At 39.4% G+C, this 27592-nt stretch overlaps 1 protein-coding gene, 1 long non-coding RNA gene and 1 pseudogene across 2 annotated transcripts; all 3 read left to right on the plus strand.

The window, feature by feature from the left end:
- LOC125278694 overlaps positions 1-27592 on the plus strand; it is a 368525-nt pseudogene that overhangs the window by 113455 nt on the left and 227478 nt on the right.
- Positions 4712-27181, plus strand: LOC125246655 (cytosolic phospholipase A2 gamma-like). The gene is made up of 15 exons (XM_048157634.1): positions 4712-4808; positions 5141-5166; positions 5340-5451; positions 6826-6968; positions 7184-7385; positions 9681-9792; positions 9869-10009; positions 10220-10285; positions 10369-10413; positions 16834-17079; positions 18068-18190; positions 24548-24625; positions 24690-24844; positions 24941-25106; positions 25188-27181. Exons 2-15 carry the CDS (start codon positions 5141-5143, stop codon positions 25352-25354), a joined length of 1782 nt encoding a protein of 593 aa, XP_048013591.1. The 5' UTR covers positions 4712-4808; the 3' UTR covers positions 25355-27181.
- Positions 23132-24123, plus strand: LOC125248948. The gene is made up of 3 exons (XR_007180452.1): positions 23132-23770; positions 23878-24004; positions 24111-24123. It is a non-coding gene; the product is annotated as an uncharacterized LOC125248948 (long non-coding RNA).

Raw genomic sequence — 27592 nt, forward strand, 5'->3', positions numbered from 1 at the left:
CAGGTCCAGTCTAGTCACTCAGGTATAGGAGTTTGCACACAAAAAAGGTTTTGTGTGTATATGTGCATGTGTCTGCATGCGAGCGTGTGGTTTCTACAATAGAACAGAGAAATACAGAGTTTTAGTTTACCAATGGTAAATCAGTTACAAGGCAACTACAAATACTCCATTGAATTCACATGTAATCAAGTAATATAAACAATACATGAGGAAAAATAACAAGCCTGAAATAAACACATTTAGGCCAAACTTAAGTCAAACCAAATAATCTCTAAATATCAACAAAAGCACTTATATAGCCAATTACGCACACAAAGGAAAAAGAAAGGAGGAAGAATCGGTCCTCTGCACCGTACAGCAACATGCAACAAAAGGGAAAGCTGTTGGCACAGGTGCAGCTAATAAAGCCTGAGGGAGTCCTAATTGGCTTGAGATTGGTTGGGTGGAGCTTGGGGCTAATAGGGAAATGAATGAGCTATAGAGGGGTGTGACACTTGTTTTGAGGCTACAGCTTATGCTGTGTTCCAGGCAGGTTTTTGAGCCCGTAAGTCACGATTTCAAATCACGACTCACGACTTTGTAGTGTTCCAGGAAAGTCACGCCAAACTGCGTAAAAGTGTAAACAAACCAACATGGCGGACCGTACGGGGCTTATGCTCATTAATTATTTCTATCGCCAAAGGTGCTTACTCCTTGCTTATTTAAGGGAAACAGAGGAGGAAAACGGTGCATAAGGCAAGAGAAGCTGTTATACCTTTTATTTTACGTTATTTTACCGTGCACTTGCATAAACACCGTATCCGTAGGGGCTGCCATTGTTGTTTCGCGGGCTATGTGACGTCAGAACCCGTAACTGGGAGTACATCGATCTAGTACGAGTTCACGGGTGGGAAGTCACGGCTTTGACTGCTGTTCCAGTGCACTTTCACGGGTATAAGGTTGGAAAAACACGGGTTACGGGTTGCCTGGAACGCGGCATTAGGGACACAAAACTCCCCAACAAAACTTATTTGTTTTATTTTTAGCCTTTAATCTTTGCTTTTGTTATGTTTCTATTATTAGTTGAATTGTATTACTATTGTTTTTATTTATCTCACTCATGTACAGCACTTTGGTCAGTCCTATGGCTGTTTTAAAGATGCTTAAAAATAAATAAACTTCAACTCATGTCGTTCCACACCCGTAAGACCTTCGTTCATCTTTGGAACACATGTCCGAGAAGTTTCTGACCTCCCTATAGACAGCAATATCATAACAAATTTCATGAAGCGACAAGAATACTTTTTGTGCGCCTAAACAACAAAAAAAAAATTCTTCTCTTCCCTGTCAGTCTCCTATGCTGTTGAGATAGTAACAGTGCAGGGGCCCGTTACAATAAAGAGGTTCAACCAACTCTGAGTTGAAACTTGAACTCTGAGTTGACTTACTCTGAGATGGGAAACTCTGAGATTTCAGTTCAGAACAGCTGAATTGAGTTAGTTCAATCGACTCTGAGTAGGTTGACTCTGAGTTAAGCGCGTGCGCCACGACTATGAAAAGCCATCATCAATGGAGCTCCGATATTACGATTCACCATGGCAACAGCACGCGACAAAAGGATGTCTGGATATTTTTGAGTCAATGCAAGTTTATTTCTTATCACTGTTATAATATCAAAGGTGAAAACTGGTAGAATGGTAAGTTATTGAACTAATATTCATTTTCATGGTATCCCACATGAAAAGAAGAAAAAATAATGCAGGATGCAATAATAAGAGTGTAAATGATTTTATCATTATTAAACACTCGTTAGGCAATTTACTTCCACTTTTAGAACATTTTCTTCATTTTTATTGAAAATAAATGCCTTTCTGATGTGATATGAAAAGGGAGAATAGGGAGCTCAGCAGAAGGCAGATTCGAACCCAGTCAACCACATCAGAAGTTAATTCTCCACTTCTGACACATTACTGTCTACACCACTGCAGCCACAAGAATGTGGGTCAATTTTAACCTGGTCTGACATTGGTGGGCGGAGCTACTGTAAATTTGTACTTAGTAATAGACACTCCGAATAATCTTGATTTCCGTTTGCATTAAGATTATTTTTTTACCACACTGGCAGATATTGCTAATTTTACTTAAGTAAAATGCATTTAATTTAGATCCCCCAGGAAACAAGACTAAATATCTTATATAATTTTCTTATATAGAAAATCCATTTTGATTTAAGTATTTTTAGATATTTGTACTTGAAATATGACAAAAAATACTCAGTAAGAAAAAGCACTTTTGCAGTGTGAATGAATGAGTTAACTATTTAAACATTACTTGCACTTTAAAAAGAGGGAGGAGACCGAAATAAACTCTGGGTTTACCGAAGAAAACCTGCTCCCGACCAGGTTAGGTTCACAGAGTAAGTTACCATGGTAACTGACTCTGAGTATAAGTTACCTCTCTTTCAGAAACAGGCTTGACTTAACCTGCTTTCTTGGGTTTGACATGCCTCTCATTCTGAAATGGAAAACCCAGAGTTTCCCTTATTTCAGGGTTAACATACTCAGAGTTTTCACTTAACCTCCTTTCTGAAACGGGCCCCAGCTCTTCCGGGTTCTATATCAGAACGCCGGCTCAGTATTGGCTGATGCTGTACGCGTTCTTTTGGATATTGAGATTAATATTGCTATTTACCAATTTCAGTGCTGTTATTTGCTTGCTTTTTTGCTTTTAAGTTAAGGCCATATATGCTTGAATGCCTGAATGATTATGAAATTAAGTAACTGCAATACTTCCTTTGTTTGTTATAAGATAAGATGACTAAGCAACAGTTGTGAAAGTTAGGTTTTTGAGTTTGATGTTTGTAACCAACCACAAAGTTTAACAATAAGTAAAAGTAAAATAAGTAAAAAGTTATAGAGTTTAACTTTATGAAAATGATTTATGAACATTATTTTATATAAAAATATATATTTCATGAAACTCTAAAACTGCTAGAAAATCAAAGCCATAAAGTTGTGTTCCAAATTTGAGGTTGATATCTCAAAAAATGAGCTTTCAGTAAGATTTTGTTTGGGCACAGTACCAAAATGTCCCCATTAGATGCCAACAAAGCTGGATTTGTAATTTGCAGTGCTTTTTTCAGTACTAAATTACAGAGTTTTTCTCTCTCAAATATTACACACACATTTTTTTAATACACACATATAAATCACACTGTAACATCCATACCAACACACGCACCCAATTATAACTGCATAATTTATCCAATTAACTATATAATATGCAGAAGCAGAAAAAGGAATAAATCAAGTAATTGCTTTAGAGAGAAAATGTTAACAAAGATTGCATAATTTTTTTAGTTAAATGGCCCTTGGATTAAAAATTGCATGGGTTTCAAAGGGGACATTTTTGTCCTTAAGGTCCTGAGTGTAACTATTTTGTGTTAATAGAGTAAAATAGATTTATTAAAAGAAATTGAGATGAAATAGTAAAATCCCAATAAAAATACACACCTGAGGCAAAATGTATGCAGTCGGCATTAACACAGGCAAAATTATTAAAAATAAATGAATGAATGAATGAATGAATGAATGAATGAATGAATGAATGAATGAATGAAAAAGACAAAAATTTCCATAAGGACACACAAGGGTTAAGCTAAAAATTCTTTGTGTAAATGATAAAGGGCTATTAATTTTTCTCATCATGTCTACAATATGGACGGCGATCACAGTGTTTGACTTCTATAAGACAACTTTTAATTAATCCATCAGTGTTAATGATCAGATTCTAAGGATATGTAACCTGTGAACTGTATTTCTTATAATCCCAGACTGCTATTACAGTGATTTTATCTCTCACATGAGCAATGCATTTTTTAGTAGCTGTGTCAGTTATTTTTTATTTTCCGTTTGAAGCTCCTGAAATGGAGGATGAAGATATTTACCAACAATCAGTGGAAATGAATCACACTGAAAGTGGTTTTGTGTTTAAAAGAGGACGTCTTTGACGGACGTGTCCTCCTAAAACCAGCCAGACCAGATCAAACTGGTTTTGGATCTCAAATTCTTAACATAATGTTCTAAAACAACATACAGCCAAAACAAATTTCTCACGTCAAAAACACTATCTACTGCTAAGACAATGGCATCGAAGACGATATTTTTACATTATACTCTTAAAAATAAAGGTTCCAAAAGGATGTTTTTGAACTGTTCTTAAAATAACTTTTTTTTTTCTCTCTGTCTAAAGAACTTTTTAAAAATCTAAAAGAATCTTTTGTGGAATAGAATTTGGTCCTCTAAAATCAATGTCTTAATGCATTAAGCAGCATGTTCTTTATAATGATTTTATACATCTGCTTGCCTGTATATATGGATCATTATACTGACTTACTTCAATGAATTACTTTCTAGAATATCCCTAAATGATAATGTTAATGTGTGTTAAAGAAACAAACATGAATGAAATATCACACAACATTATTAATTTAACATGCAAGCATCCCTATCCCTAATAATGTGTCTGAAGTCTTCTGCCTTTTCTCTGTAAAAAAAAGCCTTATATGAACATATTCAATAAGATCAACCTGAAAAAAAAAAAAAAAAAAAAGGGTGAGGTGAGGTGAGGAGAGGTTGCATGATTATTTACAAGGAAAATAAAAATTTTCCTGGTCCCTTTGAATGATTTATGATTCAAAACCTCACCCTCATGATTATGTCTGGACTTGCAGTGTAGTTTCAGAGCCATATAAAGAGCATCTTCTGTCTTTATGTCAAGATAAAATCTGCTGTGGTGTTGCTGGTGAAGACTCAGGATTTACAGGAATAGTAAGTATATATTTTTAAGCTTAAAGTGATTTTCTATACATCAAAATCTGTGTAACGTTCTTTAAATATACTATAAATAACTGTATGTTTGGAACAAATTTTAAGTCAGTTTAATTTAAGTTAAAAGGACTTATACAGCTAAAAAAAAAAAAAAAAAAATTACAGTGCTGCTATTTTGATCCTTAAATTTTTTACATTTTATTTATCTGACTCTATTAGAATAAAATCTATAAGGATGTAAATTTGTAAATTTGCATGACGCCTGAAACATATATATATATAAATCTCAAATAACAGAAACTGACTTGCATGTGGACTCTATTGTTTTATAGATGAGTGCATCCAAACCCCAAGAAAGGTATGTAATCCTGCTCAGATTCAAGGAAGCATTAAAATAAGTTTTGTACTCTTACTTACACAATTAAAGTCTAACTGAGAATAACTGCAGACTTAATTGCATTGAAATCCAGAATATTAAATATCTAAATATCAAATAAGTTAAATTTAGGACTGTTCTGTCTGTCGCTGCAGCGGTGAGGTGCGAATCGAACCCTCTCTGAATAAGAATGAAGCAGAGTTTATAGCAGAAAGGAGAAAATCTGTTCTACAAAGCCTGAAGAAGCTTCAGATAGAGTGCAGTCAGGTAAAGCTTCTTATTTTATACTTCATATATCTGAGATGAACATCACGTCACATCAGTTTCTTAAACTATGCCATTCTTAGCAAGCTACTATGTAAACACTTCTTTATTTACTCACCGATTTACTCACCTTCAAGCCATCCTAGAAGTATATGACTTTCTTCTTTCTGATGAACACAATCACAGATATTTTAATAAATATCCTGACGCATCCAAGCTTTATAATGGCAGTAAACAATACCAATGAGTATGAGTTGAAGAAAGTGTCTCCAGTCACATCCATCCATCATATACGTTTAATCCACACAGGTCCAGGGGGTTAATAAAGACCTTCTTCGTAAGTTGAATACGGAAGGAGGTCTGGCGGAAGCTAGTTATTTTATTTCATAACTTGTTAAATATGGATTTTTTTTTTTTTACACAAAAGCATCACTGGAGCCTTGTGGAGTACGTTTATGATGGATGGATGTGGATGGAGACACTTTCTTCAGCTCATACTCGTGAACCCTGTTCACTGCCATTATAAAGCTCTGATGCATCAGGATATTTATTAATATAACTCTGAGTGTGTTCATCAGAAAGAAGAAAGTCACATACACCTAAGATGGCTTGAGGGTGAGTAAATCTTGGGGTAATTTTCATTTGAAAGTGAACTAATCCTTTAATAGCATTGATTACATTTTATCTTGGTTATGCAAACATTATTGAAATGTTACTTTTGAACAATCTCCGAACATACTGAAACAAGTACACAACAAAATCTCCAGAGTTAAATCAACTCTGCACAGAGTTCATATGGTCCCTCTCTAAATAGTGTTCAAATAACACTGAAGCAGAGTTAAAGTTAATGAGATAATTAATTAAGTGATGATTGAGAATTAGTGATGAACACCTGCTGTTAACAAGCAGAATCACTAACGAAAAGAGAAACACAAGAACTACAACTGACTTCAGTCACAGCCTTATTAATTGCTTAATTATCTCATTAACTTTAACTCTACTTCAGTGTTACTTTAACACTATTTAGAGAGGGACCATATGTACTCTGAGCAGAGTTGATTTAACTCTGGGGATTTTACTGTGTAGTAACATTTAAAAATGTTAGTCGAACATCTAACAAAACATTTTAGAAAATAAATAACACTCCATGAACAATGTACAAATAACCTCTTTATGCTAACGTTTTGAAAACATAAAGACCAGACAACATCGAACGAACATTCTATTAACGTTATTGAGGAATGTTTGTTCATAACTTTCAGAGAACCTTGCCAGAATGTTTTCAGCTAAAGTTCTGAGAATGTTTCCTGTTAGCTGGGCTCTTGCTTTAAAAATAAGGTGGATAATATATTGCTTTGAATGGTGTGTGTGTTTCAGAATGAGGTGCCAAACATTGCCTTATTGGGTTCTGGAGGAGGACAACGAGCCATGGTGGGATTGCTGGGATCCCTGGTTCAGCTCCAGAAAACAGGTCTTCTGGACTCCATCCTTTATTTGAGCGGAGTCTCTGGATCCACGTGGTATGAACACTGAGACACACACACTCACACACACACACACACACACACATACACACACACACACACACACACACACACACACACACACACACACACACACACACACACACACATACACACACACACACACACACACACACACACACACACACACACACACACACACACAGATGGGTTGAATGTAAAAAATAAGAGCATATATTCTTCCTCTGAAGGTGTATGGCCTCCTTATATCAGGAACCAGACTGGTCCACCAAACTAGAGACTGTGAAAGACAAGATCATCCAGAGACTCAGTGGTCCTGGAGTCAGCTGGAAAGAAGCATTTGAGAAACTGAAGAAATATTACTCTAGGAAAGACTACTTCAGTCTGACTGACTTCTGGGCAGTGATGGTCATCACGTCATATGTGAAAGAGGTCTGTAAATAGCCTATTCATGACCCGGGACAGATCTAGAAAATTTTTTATAGCATGGCATGAAGACTATGAGGAGTGACACCAAAGCAAGCGATAATTCATATTTCTTGTGGATTTATGCCCTGACATAGACATTTGAGTCTATTAATATGCAAAACAGTTGCATTCCCTTAGAGGGACCAAAAAGTAATAACCTTACTTTAAAAAATAATAATAATAATAAAATAACAGACATTTTCTATTAAGCATATCAACTGATTTTAAATATCTCTGACTGAGCTTATAGGGATAGGTCTAGACTAGCTAGGCTACTACATAAAGAATATATAACACAAAATTAGGCTAATACACAGATAGGTGAGAAATGAATAATGAATCCATTGAAATAAGACTTATGTGATTAATTAACAATATGTATAATATTAAGTAAATCGAGTCAAATTTGCACTTTCACAATACACATATTGTTTTAAACAAAGACTATAGAATAACACAAGACGCGTCACTCGTATTGTTTTGAATGGGAGAAAGTGCAACGCACAATATGGTGGAATAAGTCCCGCCTTCTAAATAAGAGCCAATCGCCGACTGGTAAAGTCATCGCGTCACTGCAGTGGCCCTTAGAAGCTCCGGTTTCTATAGAAACAGTCAGACGCGCGCCTCAGAAATGAGGCACAAGAGACTGCGCATTTAGGACTGTGCATGCGCGTTAGCTTGATCCAGCCTGACAAATACCAATTTTTGTCATGACTCGAGCGTTTTAAAACAAAATTTATGAGACAGTTGTTGTCAGATTTCATTGGTGATTTCAAATATGAAATTTAATCGAAAGCTTGGCAAACGGCTTTGGAGAATTTGATGTTTCCCCATTCAAAGAGATAGGAGCTGCATGGATGCCCAGGATGCCCGAGAGGCATTTCAAAGATGGCCACCGAGTGAAATGTACGGTGGCCGAGAGAGCTCAACGCACTGCAAATGAAGAAAACACATGCAAATAGAAAAAACACCAGCAAATAAAGAAAACATCTTCATCAGTTTGACAACACATGAACTGCAAAAGCCCACAACACTTATAGACAAACACTAAATAGACAAACGCGCTCCAAATAGCACATACCAGGCCTAGCGATCTCAAGTCCCTTCTGCGATGATCTGAATGATAATGAGGATGATGATGATGATTAGGCTCAGCGTGTTTGTCTATTTGTAAGTGTTGTGGGCTTTTGCAGCGCGTGTGTTGTCAAACTGATGAAGATGTTTTCTTTATTTGCTGGTGTTTTTACTATTTGCATGTGTTTTCTTCATTTGCAGCGCATTGAGCTCTCTCGGCCACCGTAGAAATGACTTGTCTTAAAGGGACTTTGGTTTTAAAGCAGCGCATCCTGTCGTTATCACCGGAAGTAAGATCGAGTTTTCGTTTAAAAATTAAAACGATTTTGAATAGATTCTTAACTAACGCCATGATCGAAATCTTCTTGACAAGAAAATGCTTACGGTATTCTACAAAGGTCAAAATAGATGTGGAGAAACGCTGTGGAAAATAATAGTTTAATCACAGATATCTTATCGATTTCCCCGCTGAATTTGTTGAAAAAACAGTATGCACCCCGTAGTTCTTCAGGGGTTGTGTGAAGAAAAAAAAAAAAGAAAAAAAACGGAAATAAATATTTCTCAAACCTACTCAGGGAAAAGTAGTATTTTTATGGAGAAGTTATTGATATCTTGCAGTTTACTCAGTGATTCAAAAGCCGTCCACTGAATCGGGCTACACAGATTGCGCTGTGTTTTGACTCACTAAAAAGAATAAAAAAATTAAAAAAAAAGAACAGTTCCATAAGAGTCATTTGTTCGTGAATCAGGCTAGGCAGGTTGCGATGTGTATTTTTGACTCACTGAAAAGAACCGGTTCATAAGAGTCATTTGTTCATAAAATCTGGCTTATATGGACTATATCTGAAAATACAGACAGTGTAAAGCATATTCACTCATTTGAACCAAAATCATAGAGATAAAACTGACATGAAAAGTAAAATCTCCAAAATGACTTTTGTACTTCAGCAGTCATATTTCTTTATCTCAAGCATGAATGAAATGATGAAATTTACTAATTTTCTCAGTAAAATTCTCTTTATAAAGTCTCTCACTGCATAAATGTAAAGATACTTGAGGCTTTGAGTCAAGAGGACTGTTGGTGCACAAATTTTAAGTTAAACTTGTTGGTGATTGAAGAAATTGAATGTGTTTGTCCCCGGTCTCTACAATAACATGAAGCTGTGAATACTGTGTTCTCTGTAGATCGATGAACACACACTCACAGAGCAGTGGAGCCAGCACAGTAAAGATGGTAAAGTCCCGTTTCCCATATACACCGTGATCGACAAGAAGTGCAAACACCACAATATCGGAGGTCTGTGTTTGTCTGAAAGAGAGAGAGAGATAATGTGTTTGTTTCAGCTGTTATATAGACATGTTTCTGTCTGCAGACCCCTGGTTCGAGATCACTCCTCATGAAGCAGGTTATTCTCTCACTGGAGCGTTTGTGGACGCCTCCAACTTTGGCAGCAAGTTTCACAAAGGCTCCAAGAAAAATCAGCAGGATGAATTTGACATGCTGTACCTGCAAGGTAACAAACTCTGTTAAAGGGGAGTTTAATATTATTTGTAATATCAGCTTATATTGTACATTGTACACTTACTGTATGTCATTGACCTAAATCTCAGGTCTGTATTATTAGCTTATGGCATACAAATATGTACTATTTATGTTATGTGTTAGGGTGTCCACTGTTTTATTGTAAACTTCATGTTTGCTGATATTCTCTGTTTTTCTGCAGCTCTATGCGGAAGCGCTTTAGCTGATGAAGTGGAGATTAAGGAACAGCTCTGGCAAAAGATAAAAGGTTCTGAGGACTGAATTCGGCTTAAATTTAACAGTTATTTCATTACCATCCATTTGATTTTATTTGTTTGTTTTGTTTTTCAGATTTATTTCAACAAAAGGAAACAATATTTCAGGAATCGAGAAAGGGTAAAGCATTTCTTAGGCTTTGAATGAATGAATGAATGAATGAATGAATGAATGAACGAGGCATTTATATAGCGCTTTCATATGTACTACTGTACACCCAAAGCGCTTTACAATCATATCAGGGGTCTCTCCTCATCCACCACCACCGCTTTATTTATAAATTTAATTTAACTATTAACAGCCCTGATTTGATGTTTTTGAAAGAAATCTCTTCTGCTCATGAGGCTTCATTTATTTGATCAAAATACAGTAAAAAAGTAATATTTAAAATATTTTTACAATTTAAAATAATAGTTTTCTTTTTGAATATTAAGTAAAATGTAATTTATTCCTGTGATCAAAGCTGAAATTTCAGCATCATTACTCCAGTCTTCAGTGTCACATGATCCTTCAGAAATCATTCTAATATGATGATTTGCTGCTCAAGAAGCAATTATGATTATTATCAATGCTGGAAACAGTTTCTTTTATATATATTTTAATGGAAATCATGATACTTTTTTCAGGATTTTTGATGAATAGGCATTTATTTGAAATGGAAAATTTTATAAATGTCTATACTGTCACATTTGTTGAATGAAAGTATCCATTTTTATCTTTCCCCAAACTTTTGAATAGTAGTGCATTACAGTTTTTCACAAAAAAAAATATGATAATGTTACAAACCCCTACTTTAAAGGCAGAAAAGGGGAAACGTAACATAAAGAAGGACACGTGAAACCCAATACATCGTTAAATATTTATTCAACGAGCAACAAAAAAAAAAATCGGGAACACGTAACCTATCATACGAAAAAACAAACAAATCAATGCCCAAATATAACCAACAATTAACCCAAATTAAGAATAATGAAGAAATAAATACCTGACTTAACTAAGACAAACAAATCAACTTATATAAAGAAAGACAAAAAAATAACACAACACACAACACACACAAGGCACAGGCCGTAACACTCCCCCACCTAAAAGAAGAACCTAGTCGATTACAAAAAGAGACAGGTTCTGGGTGAAGCATCAACAAGCAAACAAGAATGAGAAAAACAAAGAAAGAAAACTAAAATGAAGTTACATTAACTTACTTATCCCCGTGAAAGAGCATCTGCAACGATATTATCAGATCCCCTCTTTTGACGGATCTCCACATTATAATGTTGAGCCATTAGAGCCCAGTGCATCAACCGTTGGTTATGATTATACATTTTATTCAAAAAAACCATGGTCCGTATAGACCGTAACAGGAATGGTGGTACAACCGACGTACACATAGAAATGCTGCAACGCAAGCAACATGGCCAGTGTCTCCTTTTCTATAGTAGAATAATTCATTTGATGACGGTTGAATTTAGCAGAAAAGTAAGACACTGGATGGGAAATGCCGTCAGCACCATCCTGAAGTAAAACGGCTCCAACTCCGGTCGCACTGGCGTCGACCTCAAGTTTAAATGGCCGATCCATCTCAGGAGCAGACAAAACAGGGGCCCTACAAAGAAGAGACTTAGCACATAAAAATGCATTTTGACATTCATCAGTCCAGTTAAAAGCAACTTTTGGACTACACAGTTGTGTTAGTGGAGCGACGACAGTCGAAAAGTTTTTACAGAAGCATCTGTAATAACCGGTCATCCCTAAGAATCGCCTTAACTCACGACATGTAGTAGGCACAGGATACGCAATAATTGCATTTACTTTTGCCTCAACAGGACGTACTTCGCCATTTCCAACCTTTTTCCTGAGGTACGTAACAGAAGCTTTCGCAAACTCGCACTTCGCTAGATTTAACGTTAAGGAAGCGGTAGCCAATCTACTAAACACATCATACAGTGAAGAAATGTGATCAGCCCAGGTAGGAGAATAGATAACCACGTCATCCAGATAAACATTACAGTTTGGGAGGTCACCCAGCACCATAGACATCAACCGCTGGAAAGTAGCGGGCACGTTTCGGGCCCGAACGCCATCCGCGTATATTGGAGAAAAGAATCGGGAGTCACGAAGGCAGAAATTTCAGAGGCACGTTCAGTCAAAGGCACCTGCCAGTATCCTTTTAAAAGATCTAATTTTGTAATGTACTGAGCAGTGCCAAGATTATCAATACAGTCCTCTATACGTGGTAAAGGAAAAGCATCTGGCAAAAATCGAAAATCTGTGCAAAAACAGAGCGACCCGTTTGCCTTAGGCACTAAAACACACGGTGAACTCCAAGGACTGTTACTCTTTTTGGCAAAACCATTTTGAACCAGATACTCCACTTCACGCCTCATGACCTCCCTCTTACTTGCTGGACAGCGATACGCATGCTGTTTAATTGGACGGGCGTCATCCACCTCAATGTCATGCTGGATGACAGGAGTACCTGAGGGTACATCATTAAACAGGTTAGGAAAACTTTTCACCAAATCAGTCACATCTTGTCGCTGGTCATTAGATAAATAAGACAGTTGAGATGGCAATACTTTCAGAATTTCAGAATTTTTCAAACAACCACCATTCAACAATTCTGTAGACATGGACAAACCGTCATCTACATCTTCACTCACGAGAGTGTGAGACAACATGGACACTCGCTCTGCCTGGAATTTACACTCGGAAAGGTTACTTGCCTCAGTTTTATCAGCACGACACAGGTAAGGTTTCAACATATTCACATGACATAACCGCGTCTTTCGTCTGCGTTCTGGGGTATGGATTATATAATCCGTATCACTCAGTTTACTTTTAATCACGTATGGTCCTGCGAATCGTGCAGCCAAAGCAGAACCAGGCGCAGGAAGCAACACTAAAACTTTCTCGCCCGCCTTAAAATTGCGTACAACAGCTCGCTTGTCAAAGCAAACCTTCATTTTCTTTTGTGACCGAGAGAGCGCTTCTTTTGCAACAGCCCAAGCATTTTATAAACGCTCACGGGTACGAGAAATAAAATCAAGCACGTTGCTTTTCTCAGACGGATTAGTGGTGAAGAATTCATCTTTTAAAACCTTTAGAGGACCACGTACGTTGTGTCCAAAAACCAATTCGGACGGGCTAAAACCAAGTGATTCCTGTCGCGCTTCACGAAGAGCAAATAAAACTAAAGGAACACCCTCATCCCATTCATTATCAGTCTCCATGCAATACTTTCGCAGAGCAGATTTCAAAGTTTGATGCCAGCGCTCTAGAGCACCCTGCGATTCAGGATGATAGGCACTGGACACAACATGGGACACTCCTAGAGCTCTCAGAGCACTTCGAAAAACTCTAGATAAAAAATTCGAATCTTGGTCAGTTTGAACCGTTTTAGGCAATCCGAACGTAGTAAAAAATTTTGTCAAAGCTTTAATGACAGCTCTAGCAGTTATTTTCCACAGCGGTACTGCTTCCGGAAACCGCGTGGCCGTGCACATAATGGTTAAAATAAACTGTGAACCAGATTTTGTTTGTGGAAGCGGACCAACGCAATTGACAAGAACTCGTTCAAATGGCTCACCTAGAGCCGGAATAGGACGAAGGGGAGCAGGTGGCACAATTTGATTGGGCTTCCCCACAATTTGACAAGTATGGCAATTTTTACAATGTCAGGACACATCAACTTTTAAACCGGGCCAAAAGAAGTGTTGCAGCACCCGATTATATGTTTTGGTCACACCAAGGTGTCCAGACCAAGGGTGATCATGAGCCAGATTTAAAATATGCTGTCGAAACTGAAACGGTACCACAATTTGATGGACCACATTCCATTCATTCTGAACATCCTCACACAAGGAGTGAGCACTCCAGCGACGCATTAACACAGTGTTACTCCAATAGAACTGATGGTTACGCAACGTTAACATGTCACTATCAGCACTAAGACGGCATTTCTCAAGTGTTGGGTCACTCTTCTGAGCCTCTGTAAGAGCGCTACAGGAAATAGGCAATAATAAAATCGATGCCCGGTACAGGGAGAGAAGAACGGACCGCAACGTTAAAACATCCAGAGACCAAATCAGACGATACCCAAACACGATAAAGGGGAACAGGTACAAAACCCATTTCTATTCCCTGTACAATAGTACTAGTGCCACACGTAGACTCTGCACCAAAGGGCAGAGAATTGGACAATATAAAAGATTGCGATCCCCCAGTGTCGCGTAAAATTTTTACAGCCCTCTGATCCTCATCACGACCAGTCAAAGACACAAGACCGTCAAACACGAAAGGCTGAAAGCACTCATCAGGAACTTCAGAAGTCACAGACTGCGGCGACACAACTTTCACCAATACTGAACCCCGAGGTTGATTCACCGAAGAATCCGGACGCTCTTGTTTTTGTTTTAAAATTCTACACTCAGCGATCACGTCCCATTTTATGACAATAGCCGCATTCTTTACGAAATGTTGGGCCAGACGGACTAGGTTTTATTTGATCATCATAAGAACTAACCTCATTTTCCTTTTGTGAGGCATGTCCAGCATCAACCGAACGCTTGACAAACATGGGTTTATGCAACAAAGCATACTCGTCTGCCAAAACGGCTGCTTGTTGTACAGTACTAACCTTTTGCTCATTTAAATAAACCGCAGTTCGCTCCGAAACACAATTCTTAAATTCTTCAATGAGCAACAATTCACGCAAAGAATTGTAGTCAGTCACTTTACAAGCCTTCACCCACCTGTCAAAAAGTATACCCTTCTCACGGGCAAATTCGACATATGTCTGTGCAGTGGATTTTTTCATCATACGAAACCGTTGTCTGTAGTGTTCGGGCACTAACTCATATGCACTTTACATTGTAACATTAATGACCAGACCTCATTTGGCCATCTTAACACGGTAGCTATTCGCTCAAATGCCTGAAAATAAGCCTCGACCTCTTTCTCACGAAATGGTGGAATTATTACGATATTCTTCGCCACATTAAACTGAGGAGACAAAGGAACAGTTAAGGAATCCGTTAACACGTTAACTGAATCACTTCGAACGGAATCATTTGAAACCCAAAGCTGCCTCAGAGACTGCATCATCTTTCAGTGCAGCAAATATTTTTTTTTTCTTTCGAGTTTTTACTGACCTGCAATTCAAGCTGTCGTATTTTAACTTTCATCTCCGCGTCAATACGATAACGTTCAAGCTGATGCTGCAGCTCATCCTTTCATGCTTGAGCCTTATCTTGCGTCTCTAATTGTAAATGCGCTAACCGCACTTTCAAACGCGCGTCCCCACGCGGAGCAGATGAGGTTCCCGTCGACAGCGATAAAGGCTCAAACTTTGGTAAAGAATATGAAGGTCTTACCTCTCCCCGAGCAATAAACGTAGTAACTGGCTCGATAACAGATGAACTCGATGGAGATTGTTCATCCGCAACAGCTGCCAGCGAATCCGCTGATTTCTCCGGGACATTAACCTCTGAAGGTAACACCCCTTTACCAACTAAACCAGCCACCAAACAAGCTTTTAAGTCTTTTTTAAGTGATGTTTTAGAAACGGGTAAATCAAAATGTTGGGCAATAAGAAACAAATCATCCTTTCTACACGTTTCTAATCCTACAAGACTTGGTTGTTTTATAAACGCATTTAAATCAAATGTCGCCATGGTTGAGCAACAAACAAACAAATATAATAGCGCAAACAACTCCAGGCCTAAACCTACCTAGCCAAAAACGAAATAAGACCTAACTAGTCTTCAGAGGGTACCGATTGAGAGGCGAGCCTTCCCCCCGGATTACCTCCAAAAATAACAAACTAAAATAACAATAAATCAGTAAACCGTAGTAAGGGCCGGCGCTAGACACGGTCCTCATGGTTTACTCTACCTATCCGGAGTTTGTTTTGCACCATTATAATAATTTGCTCAACAAAAGAATAAAATAAAAATCCCGGACGAGCCCCCAATTTATGTTACGAACCCCTACTTTAAAGGCAGAAAAGGGGAAACGTAACATAAAGAAGGACATGTGAAACCCAATACATCGTTAAATATATATTCAACGAGCAACAAAAAATCGGGAACACGTAACCTATCATATGAAAAAACAAACAAATCAATGCCCAAATATAACCAACAATTAACCCAAATTAAGAATAATAAAGAAATAAATACCTGACTTAACTAAGACAAACAACTCAACTTATATAAAGAAAGACAAAAAATAAAAAAAAACAAACAGAAAGAAAAGCTTGTTTGCTGGTGTGTCTCCTCGCTCCAGTCTTCTCAGCGTCCTCCATATAAGCACACGCAACTAGAAGCAGGTGCACAAAGGCGGACCTACAATCAAAACTCTCAGGAAGAAACAGAGTCATGACGTCACACAACACACACAAGGCACAGGCCGTAACAGATAATAATAATAATAATAATAAGAAGAAATGTTTCTTAAGCAATAAATCATCATATTAGGATGATTTCTGAAGGATCATGTGACGCTGACTGAGTAATGATGCTGAAAATTGAAATTTTATAGAACAGCATGAGAGGAGTCTGGAAGCATTGGAGAGCAGAGCAGGGACGGAAATTGCGGCGGGATTCGAACTCAGGAGGGGAGAAGCGCTACTGCGGATATCAGAGCACAGACAAGAAGATCCAACCACTCCAGCTTCAGATGAGGAGTGTTACCAGAAGCTCATGAACCTCGTGGACATGAATCTCTCTGCTTTGACTGGGGAAGATCCTTCTGCTTTTGATGAATCCATCAGGACATCACTGAATGGTAACAAGCCACTGATTGGTCTGTATGTCCATCACAGCCTTGTGTTCACGTCTTAATGAAAGTTTTAGGGCCCATTCACACCGAGGATGATAACTAGATATATTGCTCTAAATATAAAAGAATAGCAGAGTACACACCACAACTGTACCGCGCAGAGAAACAATATCATTGGAATCACTTTCAGAATGATTTTTTCCAGCTGATGAACAATAAAAACATTGACAGCCAATCAGAATCCATCCTGCGTAAAGAGCTCGAGCATTTAAAGTGACAGATGACAAAACTGCAGCTTGCTCTTAAAGGGTTAGTTCACCTAAAAATATTAATATCAATATCAAGATTAATATTTTGTAAATAAAGTGCTACATTTTGTTTTTTGCACAAACAAAGCACTCACGTCACTTCATAAAATTGAGGTTGGAGATATTTGAAAGATTATGTGTAACTAAACAGTTGATGGACATTGCCTTCCATAGTAGGAAAAAAAATACTATGGAAGACAATGGGGCCCATCAACAGTTTGGTTACCAACATTCTTCAAATTATCTTCTTTTGTGTTCAGCAGAATAATGAAATTCATACAGGTTTAGAACAAGAATTTTCGGTTTTGGGTGAACAGAATGATATTGTGCGTTGGTCTGGACGATGTGAACGCTAAAATAGTTATCGTCCTTGGTGTGAACAGGCCTTTAGATTTGAGAAGGAAACTTAAAAAAAAAAATAATGAAATACTGTATAAAATACAAAAGGCCATGTTTCATATCATATCTGCATTTAAAATGTGTAATTTGTAAGTGTCGCTTTGGATAAAAGCATCTGTTAATGACTAAATGTTATTTTAAAAAAATATTACAGTCTATTTTGGCTTTTTGGCAAAATTTCAAAACAATTATGAAAATCAAACCATGAAATAAACAAACAAAAAAAGATGAAACACATACTAGAATAAGAAGAACTCACTAATGTACATGTCCCATCTTTTTTACAGACCTCTCTGGAGGCCAAAGTCTTAGTGGAGAACTGAGAATTGCTGAAGCATATAAACTGGATTTGAAGAGTTACACCATGGATGTGTGCAACAGTTTTAGAGGTCGGATTGGTTGGCCATTTGGTAGGTTGAACTGTTTCTAATATCCATCCATCCACTCTCCACACCACTTTTCTAGAGTTGTGGGGATGCTGATATACACCTTAGTGTACCTTAGTGTTGCTAAAATTTCCATCCATTGTTTTAACATAAACTAATAAACATAATGTGATGCATATTTGTCAGTCACACATAAATAAAACAGGTCAGAACCTGTTTCAACCTGGTTATTGTGAATTAAAAAAACACTTTAGCACTATTATAGAAAACGTCTTGGTTACGTATGTAACCCTCGTTCCCTGAAGGAGGGAACGGAGACGTACGTCAGTAGTGACCAACGAATTGGGATATCGCTAGAGAGCCCTATCAGCTTCGAGAGAACTAAAACAAGCCAATGGAGATTGGCGTGCGATATTTGCATAATGCGCACCACCCCCAACAGGTGGATATAAATAGGAAGCAGATGCAATCACACTGTGTTTTTCACTGAGGAGACAACAGGTGTCCGCCTGTGAGGGTACAGAAACTGTGGCGATGGGACGTACGTCTCCGTTCCCTCCTTCAGGGAACGAGGGTTACATACGTAACCGAGAAGTTCCCTTTCAGTCGGTCACGTTCAACGTACGTCAGTAGTGACCGACGAATTGGGATCCCAAATAAAACGCCACAGTTATGAACCCCTTCCAGTGCCAACCGCAAGCTCTGGCCACCCGTCACACCAAGGGGACAGTGAAGGGGGCGAGCTCACGCCGAGAGAGTTTACTGCTGTTCCGAGATACCCACTAAGTAAACTAGACTACACTGGGAAAGCGAACCCATAGGAGATTACGTGGGGAATAGCATATGGACTGGCCAGCTGGGCAGTACGCATATGAAGTCCCTGGGATGGCTCCACCTGAGAAGGGGGAGGCACATCTGACAGGTGACAGCAGAGCTGGCTCTGCTAAGGGAAAGACACGGGCTCACGTGGGGAGTTGACCGTGGATAATACACATATGGGACCGCTCACATAGAGGGGTCGCAGCATATGGAACCCAGCCAATCATCAACGTCGGAGACGGACGTTGGCCTGGCATCAGACACTCCGCAATGTCCGAGCCGAAGGGGGAGGCGGAGGAACTCTACAGGGTTCGCCAAGCGGGGAACATAACTGGAGTAAAGATGCACATATCTGGCCCAGGGGGCGGGAGTGGCAATGCAAGCCTACACTTAGAGCAGGCTCAATGCGTCTACCAGCTGGTGGAAGCGAGTACACGGGAAGAAACCAGCTCTACACGAAGGCTCTACAGATATCTGTCAGTGAGGCGCCGTGAGCCAAAGCCCAGGAAGAGGCCACTCCTCTGGTGGAATGGGCTCTCAACCTGAGCGGGCAAGGCACACCCTGGGATTCATACGCCAGGGCGATAGCATCCACTATCCAGTGGGCCATCCTCTGCTTGGAGACAGCCTTTCCCTTCTGCTGGCCTCCGTAACAGACGAAGAGCTGGTCTGAGGTCCTAAAGCTTCACGTTCTGTCCACATACACACGCAGAGCGCGGACTGGACATAGCAAAGCCAGGGCTGGGTCTGCCTCCTCCGAGGGCAGCGCTTGCAGGTTCACTACCTTATCTCTGAAAGGAGTGGTAGGAACCTTGGGCACGTATCCGGGCCGGGGTCTCAGGATAACGTGAGAGTCACCGGGCCCGAACTCCAGGCACGATTCGTCGACCGAAAATGCGTGCAAGTCCCCTACCCTCTTGAGCGAGGCCAATGCAACCAGGAGGATGGTCTTAAGATCATGCCTCCCCAAGGACTTTCCATCAACTGCATTGTGATGTGCGGCAATAGCGGCAACATACACTTTGAGGGTGGAGGGGGACAGCCTACACTCCAAGCCCTCTTGCAGGAAGGAAAGCACGGATCTGACCGAGCATGATCGGGGGTCCTCTCGGTGAGAGGAACACCATTCAACGAATAGGTTCCACTTCAACTCATAGAGGTTCCTAGTAGAAGGAGCTCTAGCAGAGGTGATAGTGTCTGCAACCGCTTGCGGGAGATCACTTAGAACCTCCGCGTCCCGTCCAGGGACCACACATGGAGTTTCCACAGGTCGGGACATGGGTGCCATAGAGTGCCCCGTCTCTGAGTCAGAAGATCCTTCCTCAGAGGAATGGGCCAGGGAGGGGCTGTCGCGAGGAGCGTCAAGTCCGAGAACCAGGTCCGAGTGGGCCAATACGGAGCCACTAACAAGACCTGCTCGTCGTCATTCCTGACTTTGCACAGTAGCTGTGCAAGAAGGCTCACTGGGGGAAACGCATATTTGCGAAGGCCCCGGGGCTAACTGTGTGCCAGGGCATCCGTGCCGAGTGTGCCGCTGGTCAGGGAATAAAACCACTGGCAGTGGGCAGTCTCCGAGGAGGCGAACAGGTCTATCTGAGCCTCGCTGAAGTACCGCCAAATCAGCTGCACCGCCTGGGGATGGAGTCTCCATTCGCCCGCAAGTGGAGGCTGCCGTGAGAGCTGCAACCGTGCAACGGCCACAATGCTGTCTGAACGAACCAGTAATGAGCCAGTCGTCGAGATAGATACCACAGACACACCAGGGGTGGGGCAGCAAAGCAGAGTGCTGAGACCCGACTCGGACGGCAGTGCGGGGTGGCAGTGCAAATGGGAGACGGCACACGAGGCGCGGCCTCGACCATCACACTGCCACCCACTGGTGAGGAAAGAGGGGGTTGCGGGCAATGAGGCAGAACCTCGGGCCCAGACAGCTGCGCCCTCTTGTGACCTGGAGGTTTGGGAAACAGCTCTTTCTGTGAGAAAGTGGGTATCGCTGGACTCCGAAGAGCCAGTGGCGGGACAGACACACATACAGATTCCCCCCAGCCCTCCTCCGGGGGTGGAAGAGATGATGGAATTCTCTCCCGAAGAGCTGAAACCTTCCCCTCCAGGTCGCCCGTCTCAGGATTGCGACTTCCTCGATCTCTTGCCACCTGGCTTGGCCTGAGCGGGCTGGGCGCTCCGTCCGCTGCCGGCTCCCTGCTGCTTTGATCCTCTGCAGGTGCACCAAAGGACAGCTCCGGACGCTCCGTAACACCACCGGCTGCAATGCTGTAGAGGCGGCAGGGGCCTGCGAAGCGGAGCTCGGCAGGGAAGCCCTTACCGTGATCCTCAGATCACCCTGCCTACACGCCGATGTAGCAAATTAGCTCAAAATAAATATGAATAATTAATCATAACTAGTTATAATTAATTATTAATATTTTAGTCAGTTAATAAAATTAACTTAATGTAATAAAATTAATATTACAATCAATTAACCTGTTGTTCAATGAACACACAGTGTTAATTGTTTATTAATTCTAAGAAATGTTCATTTCCAGGTTATGGGAAATAACATTCTTATTCTACTAAAAGCCTGTAGTCAGGATCGACATGAATAGGGACTCCAGTACATGAGCGCAAAACACGGACAACCTTACGTGTGACATGAACAAGACTTTATTAACTAGACTAAACACTTAAAATACTCTAACATTCACACACATACATGCATACAGTTTACCAAGAGAGAGAGTGAAAGCAGAGTACAGGAAGCAAGAGGTTACAGCATTGTTTGACATTCAGCAGATCAACAGCCTTGAGCAAACCATCAGTTTAGTTTTAACAGGCCCTTCTTTAAAAGGGGTAAGGATACTCAATGTATCCGATAATGAGACTAAGTTTGATACTTGCATGTCTCTCCAAGTTGAATTAAAACTGTCCTGATGCAATTTGTGGAGGCTTCCGTTGAATCTTTGCTGATATTGTCTTGACGAAAGAGAACCGGCTGGATTCAAAGGATCTTTGGTGAATGGAAGGTCTTGGCTGAGGCCTGGCACAAACTTGGGGTTCCTTAGAAGCTTCTAGCTTCTTAAAGCGTCATCTTGACGTCAGCATTTGTCAGTAAAAGAGAAGAAGAGGGGGAAGAGCAGGAAGAGAAGGGGGTTCTCTATCTTGTGATCAGTGAATATAAGGGAAGAAGATGTCACACCCTCTTGAGGTGTCTGAGCCAATAAGGAGTTTCCCTTTCAGAGGGAAGTTTTACGAGTCTTTGTTCTGTAGCAAGATATTAGCATAAGACACTGGATTGGATGAATCGTAAAAGGTCCAAGTATCTGTAACAGGACACCTAGTTCTTCCTGTAGTTTAGCTAGTTTGGGATGCTAGTTGCAGTTTTAGGGGGATGGGTTCACAGAGCTTTGATAGAGTGAGTTTAAAACTATTGGTGAACTAACAAATAATTGTGTCTGATTTGTCTCAGTCATTACACAGACGAACCGTCATTCCAACCAGAGCCAGAAAAAACGGCTGCACGGGGCATAGGGGAGGGGACCCCCGCTCCCTGAGAACCAAGGAACAAGAGTCTCGATCTCAGCACCGCGATAGTCATGTTCCCGCAATGAGAACATGAACCATCTACAAAAGCTGCTTCAGCGTGCTGAACGCCCAAACATGTGATGCAGCGATTGTGCCCATCAGCAGGGACCAGGGAACGACCACACCCAGTAGCGCACAGACGAAATGACATCTTTAAAAAGATGCAGGGTTCGTCTGGAAGTCTCTTTTAGAAGGGGAAATTTTCAGCTCTTTTAGTGCTGAGGCACGCAGGGAGCTTAGCCAACGTGTTAATATAAACACAGGAGGAACCGGCGCAAATCGCAAACTCCTGCTAATAAACTCCAGGCGCAGGCTCCAACTTGCTGCTCATGCCGTCACTCCAACACCAAAAGCTGTCGAGAGGCTTGAAAAGAGTCTTGAAGCTGCAGGACACCGTGTGTATGGCTCCGAAGCGAAAGACAGAGTGCGATTGCATCTGCTTCCTATTTATATCCACCTGTTGGGGCGGTGCGCATTATGCAAATATCGCACGCCAATCTCCATTGGCTTGTTTTAGTTCTCTCGAAGCTGATAGGGCTCTCTAGTGATATCCCAATTTGTCGGTCACTACTGACGTACGTCAAACGTGACCGACTGAAAGGGAACTGATTCATTCATGTACGACTGACAAATATGCATCACATTAAGTTTATTAGTTTGTGTTAAAACAATTCAAATGGATGGAAATTTGATATGTAATTTTAGATTTTATAGCCAGGTTGATACGTAAATTATTTACAATATTAATTTTACAATATTAAAAGTAATATTTAATATTTTAGATATTTAAGATTCAAATAACTTTTCATCCTCTAGTTCTATTAAAAAAACTAAATACTTGTCTGATCCTGTAATGAAACATGTAGTCAAGTCTATACAGCCAACATTGCTCTGGATAAGAACTCAAAATCAAAACTACACTGTCAAAATGAACAAAATGTAGATAACAAGCGAGTATATTACAAATTCAACTGTCAAACCGAGTTTTTGCCTTACCCCAAATCACTGTCGTAAACATAATAATCAGCCTATTTGACAGCTGTTGGGATGGATTTTGCGTGAAAATGCATACTTTCATGTTTATGTCTATCTATAGATAAATGAAAGAAGTTCAGGCTACTATATGCAGGGGAAGGTGTCATAATAGTTTAGAAGAAGCAGTACATTTGCTGCATTGACAAAGTTCAGAAAACAATCTTTATGCAGGTAACAATCTCTAAACAAGTTTTGAGTATTTGCCTATAAATATCTTTACTTACTATATGCTATGTTCCAGACAGATCATATTTTGGATTTTTCCCAACTCCTTCTAGGAAATAACGGCACTCATATTCAGCCATTTTGTGTGAACTCGGGGTACATCGGTCAACCCGACCTCAGCGAGATGCATCATTTTGAGTCAATTCCAAGATGTCGGCGTGTCCTCCAATGAATATGAACGTAAAAACAAACTTTAACACTAGACATTAGGTTCATGTAATGTTACCTTCGTTTTTGCTTTTCGACAGCTGTTTTCAAAACGATTGTATTATTTTTGTTTTTACAGACCTCTCTGGAGGCAAAAGTCAATGTGGAAAGACTGAGAATTGCTGATAAAAAAAGCAGAAAAACTGAATATGAAGAGTTACAGTTTCCACGGTTATCTGATATGAATAGCAATCATTGCCAAAATCTTGTAACATTATTTTAAAACAATCGATTTCAACAGGTCAGAACAACATCTATAGGCTAGAAGTTACTTACAAGACATGTTTTCCATCTTTCTTGCATTATTGGGTGTTTTGATGTCGTTAGTGACATTCGCACTGATCAGATTCATTCACGCAGGAGCCAAAGCACAACTCACATCACGTAACGATCAAAACAATGTTTCGCCGTAAGTACCTTGTAGTTTTATGCCTCAACTGCTAGAGGGCCAAAAGAACTATTTACTCAATCTGAAAACTGTACAATTGAATTAATAAGAGTGCATTTGTTTTACAGATGCTTGGACGAGAATTATTAAATGCATTTATAAGTGGACCTGGGGCAGGAATTATAACTTCCTCCACGACATGACAGGTAAGAACAGACCTGCTGACTGGAAATTTTGTGTGAATAATATAATATTGCTGTGATCCCTCAGGTGAAGCAGTGCCCTCCACTCTTCAGGAAACTGAGACGAGAGACTTTGAAGATGCCGGGCTGTTGCTCAACTCACCCTACTTCTCAGTGCTGAGAAAAGAGAGAGACATCGACCTCATCATTTCACTGGACTTCAGTGAGGGTGATCCTTTCATGGTATTAATACACATTTTTCATTCTCTACAGTTTCACTCATAAGAAAATGTTAGTGATTTAAAAAAAAAGAGCAATTGTGATGCTTTTCCACTGCAGACGGTGATGGAAGCTGCCAAGACTTGCAAGGAACTAAACATCCCTTTCCCTGAGGTCAACATTCCCAGTGAGGACTTACAGAAACCGAAGGACTTCTATGTGTTCAAAGGCAAAAACACTCCAACCGTGATCCACATTCCTCTCTTTAATATGGTCAACTGTGGAGGCAAGTTAAAGTCTTACAATGTCCTGAATGAAACTGAAATATCAACTGTGTTCTGATTTAAGTGTGTTAATGTTTCTTCAGATAAAATTGAGACCTGGAGGAAAAGTTATAAGACCTTTCAAGGTCCTTACAGCGCTGAGATGATCACTGATCTCATGGAGGTCGCTGGAAAAAACATCACAAACAACAAAGGAAAACTGGTGGAGCAGATCCGTGCGGCCGTTGGGCAAAAAGGATCCAGACGTTAATGTTTAAAATCTGAATATAGACTAAACTGATTTGCATATCAGCAGTGTTGGGGGTAACGCATTATAAGTAACATGAGTTATGTAATCAGATTACTTTTTTTCAAGTAACTAGTAAAGTAACGCATTACTTTTAAATGTACAATTTAATCTGAGTTGCTTTTTCAAATCAGTAACGCGAGTCACTTTGTTTTCACATTTATTGACTGATGCCTCTCCTGTCGCCATGTTGAGAGGAATCGTAAGTGTTTGTAACGTAACATTACTTTCCTTAAAAAGTAACTAAGTAATGCAATGGGGGTAACACAATACTTTCTGAAGTAATTTTCTAAAACACTGCATATCAGTCATTTTAGTTTAATTTCTTTTTCAGTCAGCTTTTTTTCTGCAAAATGACATTAGAATATCAGAGGTTTCCATTTAAATTCTGTTTAAAATGTTTCTGCATGTTTCAATGTTTCATCATGCATGCTGATTAAAATAAAATAGAGTTATGGTCCTGAATGCTGACTGGTCAATTCGAAGTTTCATCATTTTTTTCCCCCTAGTATTTTGGACATACAGTATTTAAAAAGGGTTCTTATTAATTCCACAAGGGTTAGGATTTGGTTTCCTGATAAGCAGTGTAATAATTTAATTACCCAGAAATTTCTTCCATGCTCTTAACAGAGTTAAATACACTAAAAAAAAAAAAAAAAAGAATGAATGAATGGCATGGTTTATTAACTAGATGCAAAAATTTTATTTTAGAAATCATATTTTCAAAAATGCATCTATTTGATTCCTTAGAATCAGTATAAACCAGCCCATTTGTGAAAATAATCAAATTGAATCAGTTAAAGACCCCCCGTGGTGAAAATCAAGTTTGTAATGTTGTTTATATGTCTATGTGGTGTTTTTAATATGCTTTAAGACAAACCATGTGAAAATTCATCAGTCAACACCATTGCTGAGTATTTTTTCCTTAAAACGGAAGTGAAAAAATGCGGTTTGAAATCGTTGGTGTGTGTGACGTCACTAACTACCTTGTAACCAATCATGTCAACATGCTGGCAGGCTTTAGCATATCATTAACAGCGATCTAGCAGGGAAGTCTCGAGAGAAGCCAGATTATCTCTATATATTTTTCTGTTGATATGAAAAATTGTGTAGAATTCTGATGAACTATATGCCTTTCTCCACTGACGTTCTGAGGTGTTAAAGCATTTGTAAGGAGTTGTTGGAAGGCATCTGTCTGACTCTGACATGACGAATGTGAACATGGTTTGTGTAACATTAGCAACGCATTATTACCTAACATAGTCAAGCAAAAGTCTAATTATGTTAATTACCTTTACGTGTCCGGCGTTGTATAGAGCGACACCATTGTGCAGCGTTTACCTCAGTAAGTTGACCGAGTGGATCTCTGAGCTGGTGTCAGTGAGTGGAGGCGGGGCTAATTTGCATATTCATTGATTTGCGTATACTAACTGAGGCGAGGGTGTAGAGTTAGTTTCAAGCTATTTTAAGGCATGAAGAATTTTTTTTTACAGGAAAATAAAAACTTGGTGATTTTACTGACTTCAGGAGGACTTTATAAAAGAAAGAACATGGTTGTAATGTTTGCATATAACTGCAAACGTCAATTAGGTCAAATGCATACTGTTTGATAAATAAAATATCCCTAACCCTGGAAATTGTGCATTTAAATATTGTACAGTACTGTTGCATGAATCTTATTTGTGTTTCATTAATCCATGACTGACAAATATGTAACAAATGTTTATTACTATTATTTTATCAAAACTGTAATCAAATGTATGGAAATTTTATATGAAATTAAAATACAGGTATAAATATGTTTGAAGTAATACTTTAGAAACTACAAGCAGTAAAGGATCAAGCATAGAAATGTTATTCTGCCCTATAGCAACAAATATTTAGGAGAACGTTGGTTTAATTCATGCGTTACATTTACAGTAAAAAAAAATCCAGTATAAAGGTGTAATATTTCGTTAGCATCCAGGGATCGCATTGTTTGACTTCTATCTGAACCAAGTAAAACAAATCCTGAAATGTTTTCACTATGAAGAATTAAGTTTAGTTATTTGCAATGACATGTTTTTGTGGTGAAAATGACCTATTGATAAAGCTACCTGTGCATTTGAAAACTAAACGTTTAAAGGAATTAATCAACAGCAAGATTTACAATTTCTACACAAAACATGTGAGCACACCAATCCAAACACACAAGAGTCACAA

This window comes from Megalobrama amblycephala, linkage group LG1 (genome assembly GCF_018812025.1).
Source record: "Megalobrama amblycephala isolate DHTTF-2021 linkage group LG1, ASM1881202v1, whole genome shotgun sequence".
NCBI classification, from domain to species: domain Eukaryota; kingdom Metazoa; phylum Chordata; class Actinopteri; order Cypriniformes; family Xenocyprididae; genus Megalobrama; species Megalobrama amblycephala.

Coding starts and splice junctions, on each gene's coding strand:
- LOC125246655 (XM_048157634.1), top strand. CDS start 5,141: ATGAGTGCATCCAAACCCCAAGAAAG. Junction 5,452..6,825: donor TTCAGATAGAGTGCAGTCAG/GTAAAGCTTCTT, acceptor TGTGTGTTTCAG/AATGAGGTGCCAAACATTGC. Junction 10,286..10,368: donor GCTCTGGCAAAAGATAAAAG/GTTCTGAGGACT, acceptor TTTGTTTTTCAG/ATTTATTTCAACAAAAGGAA.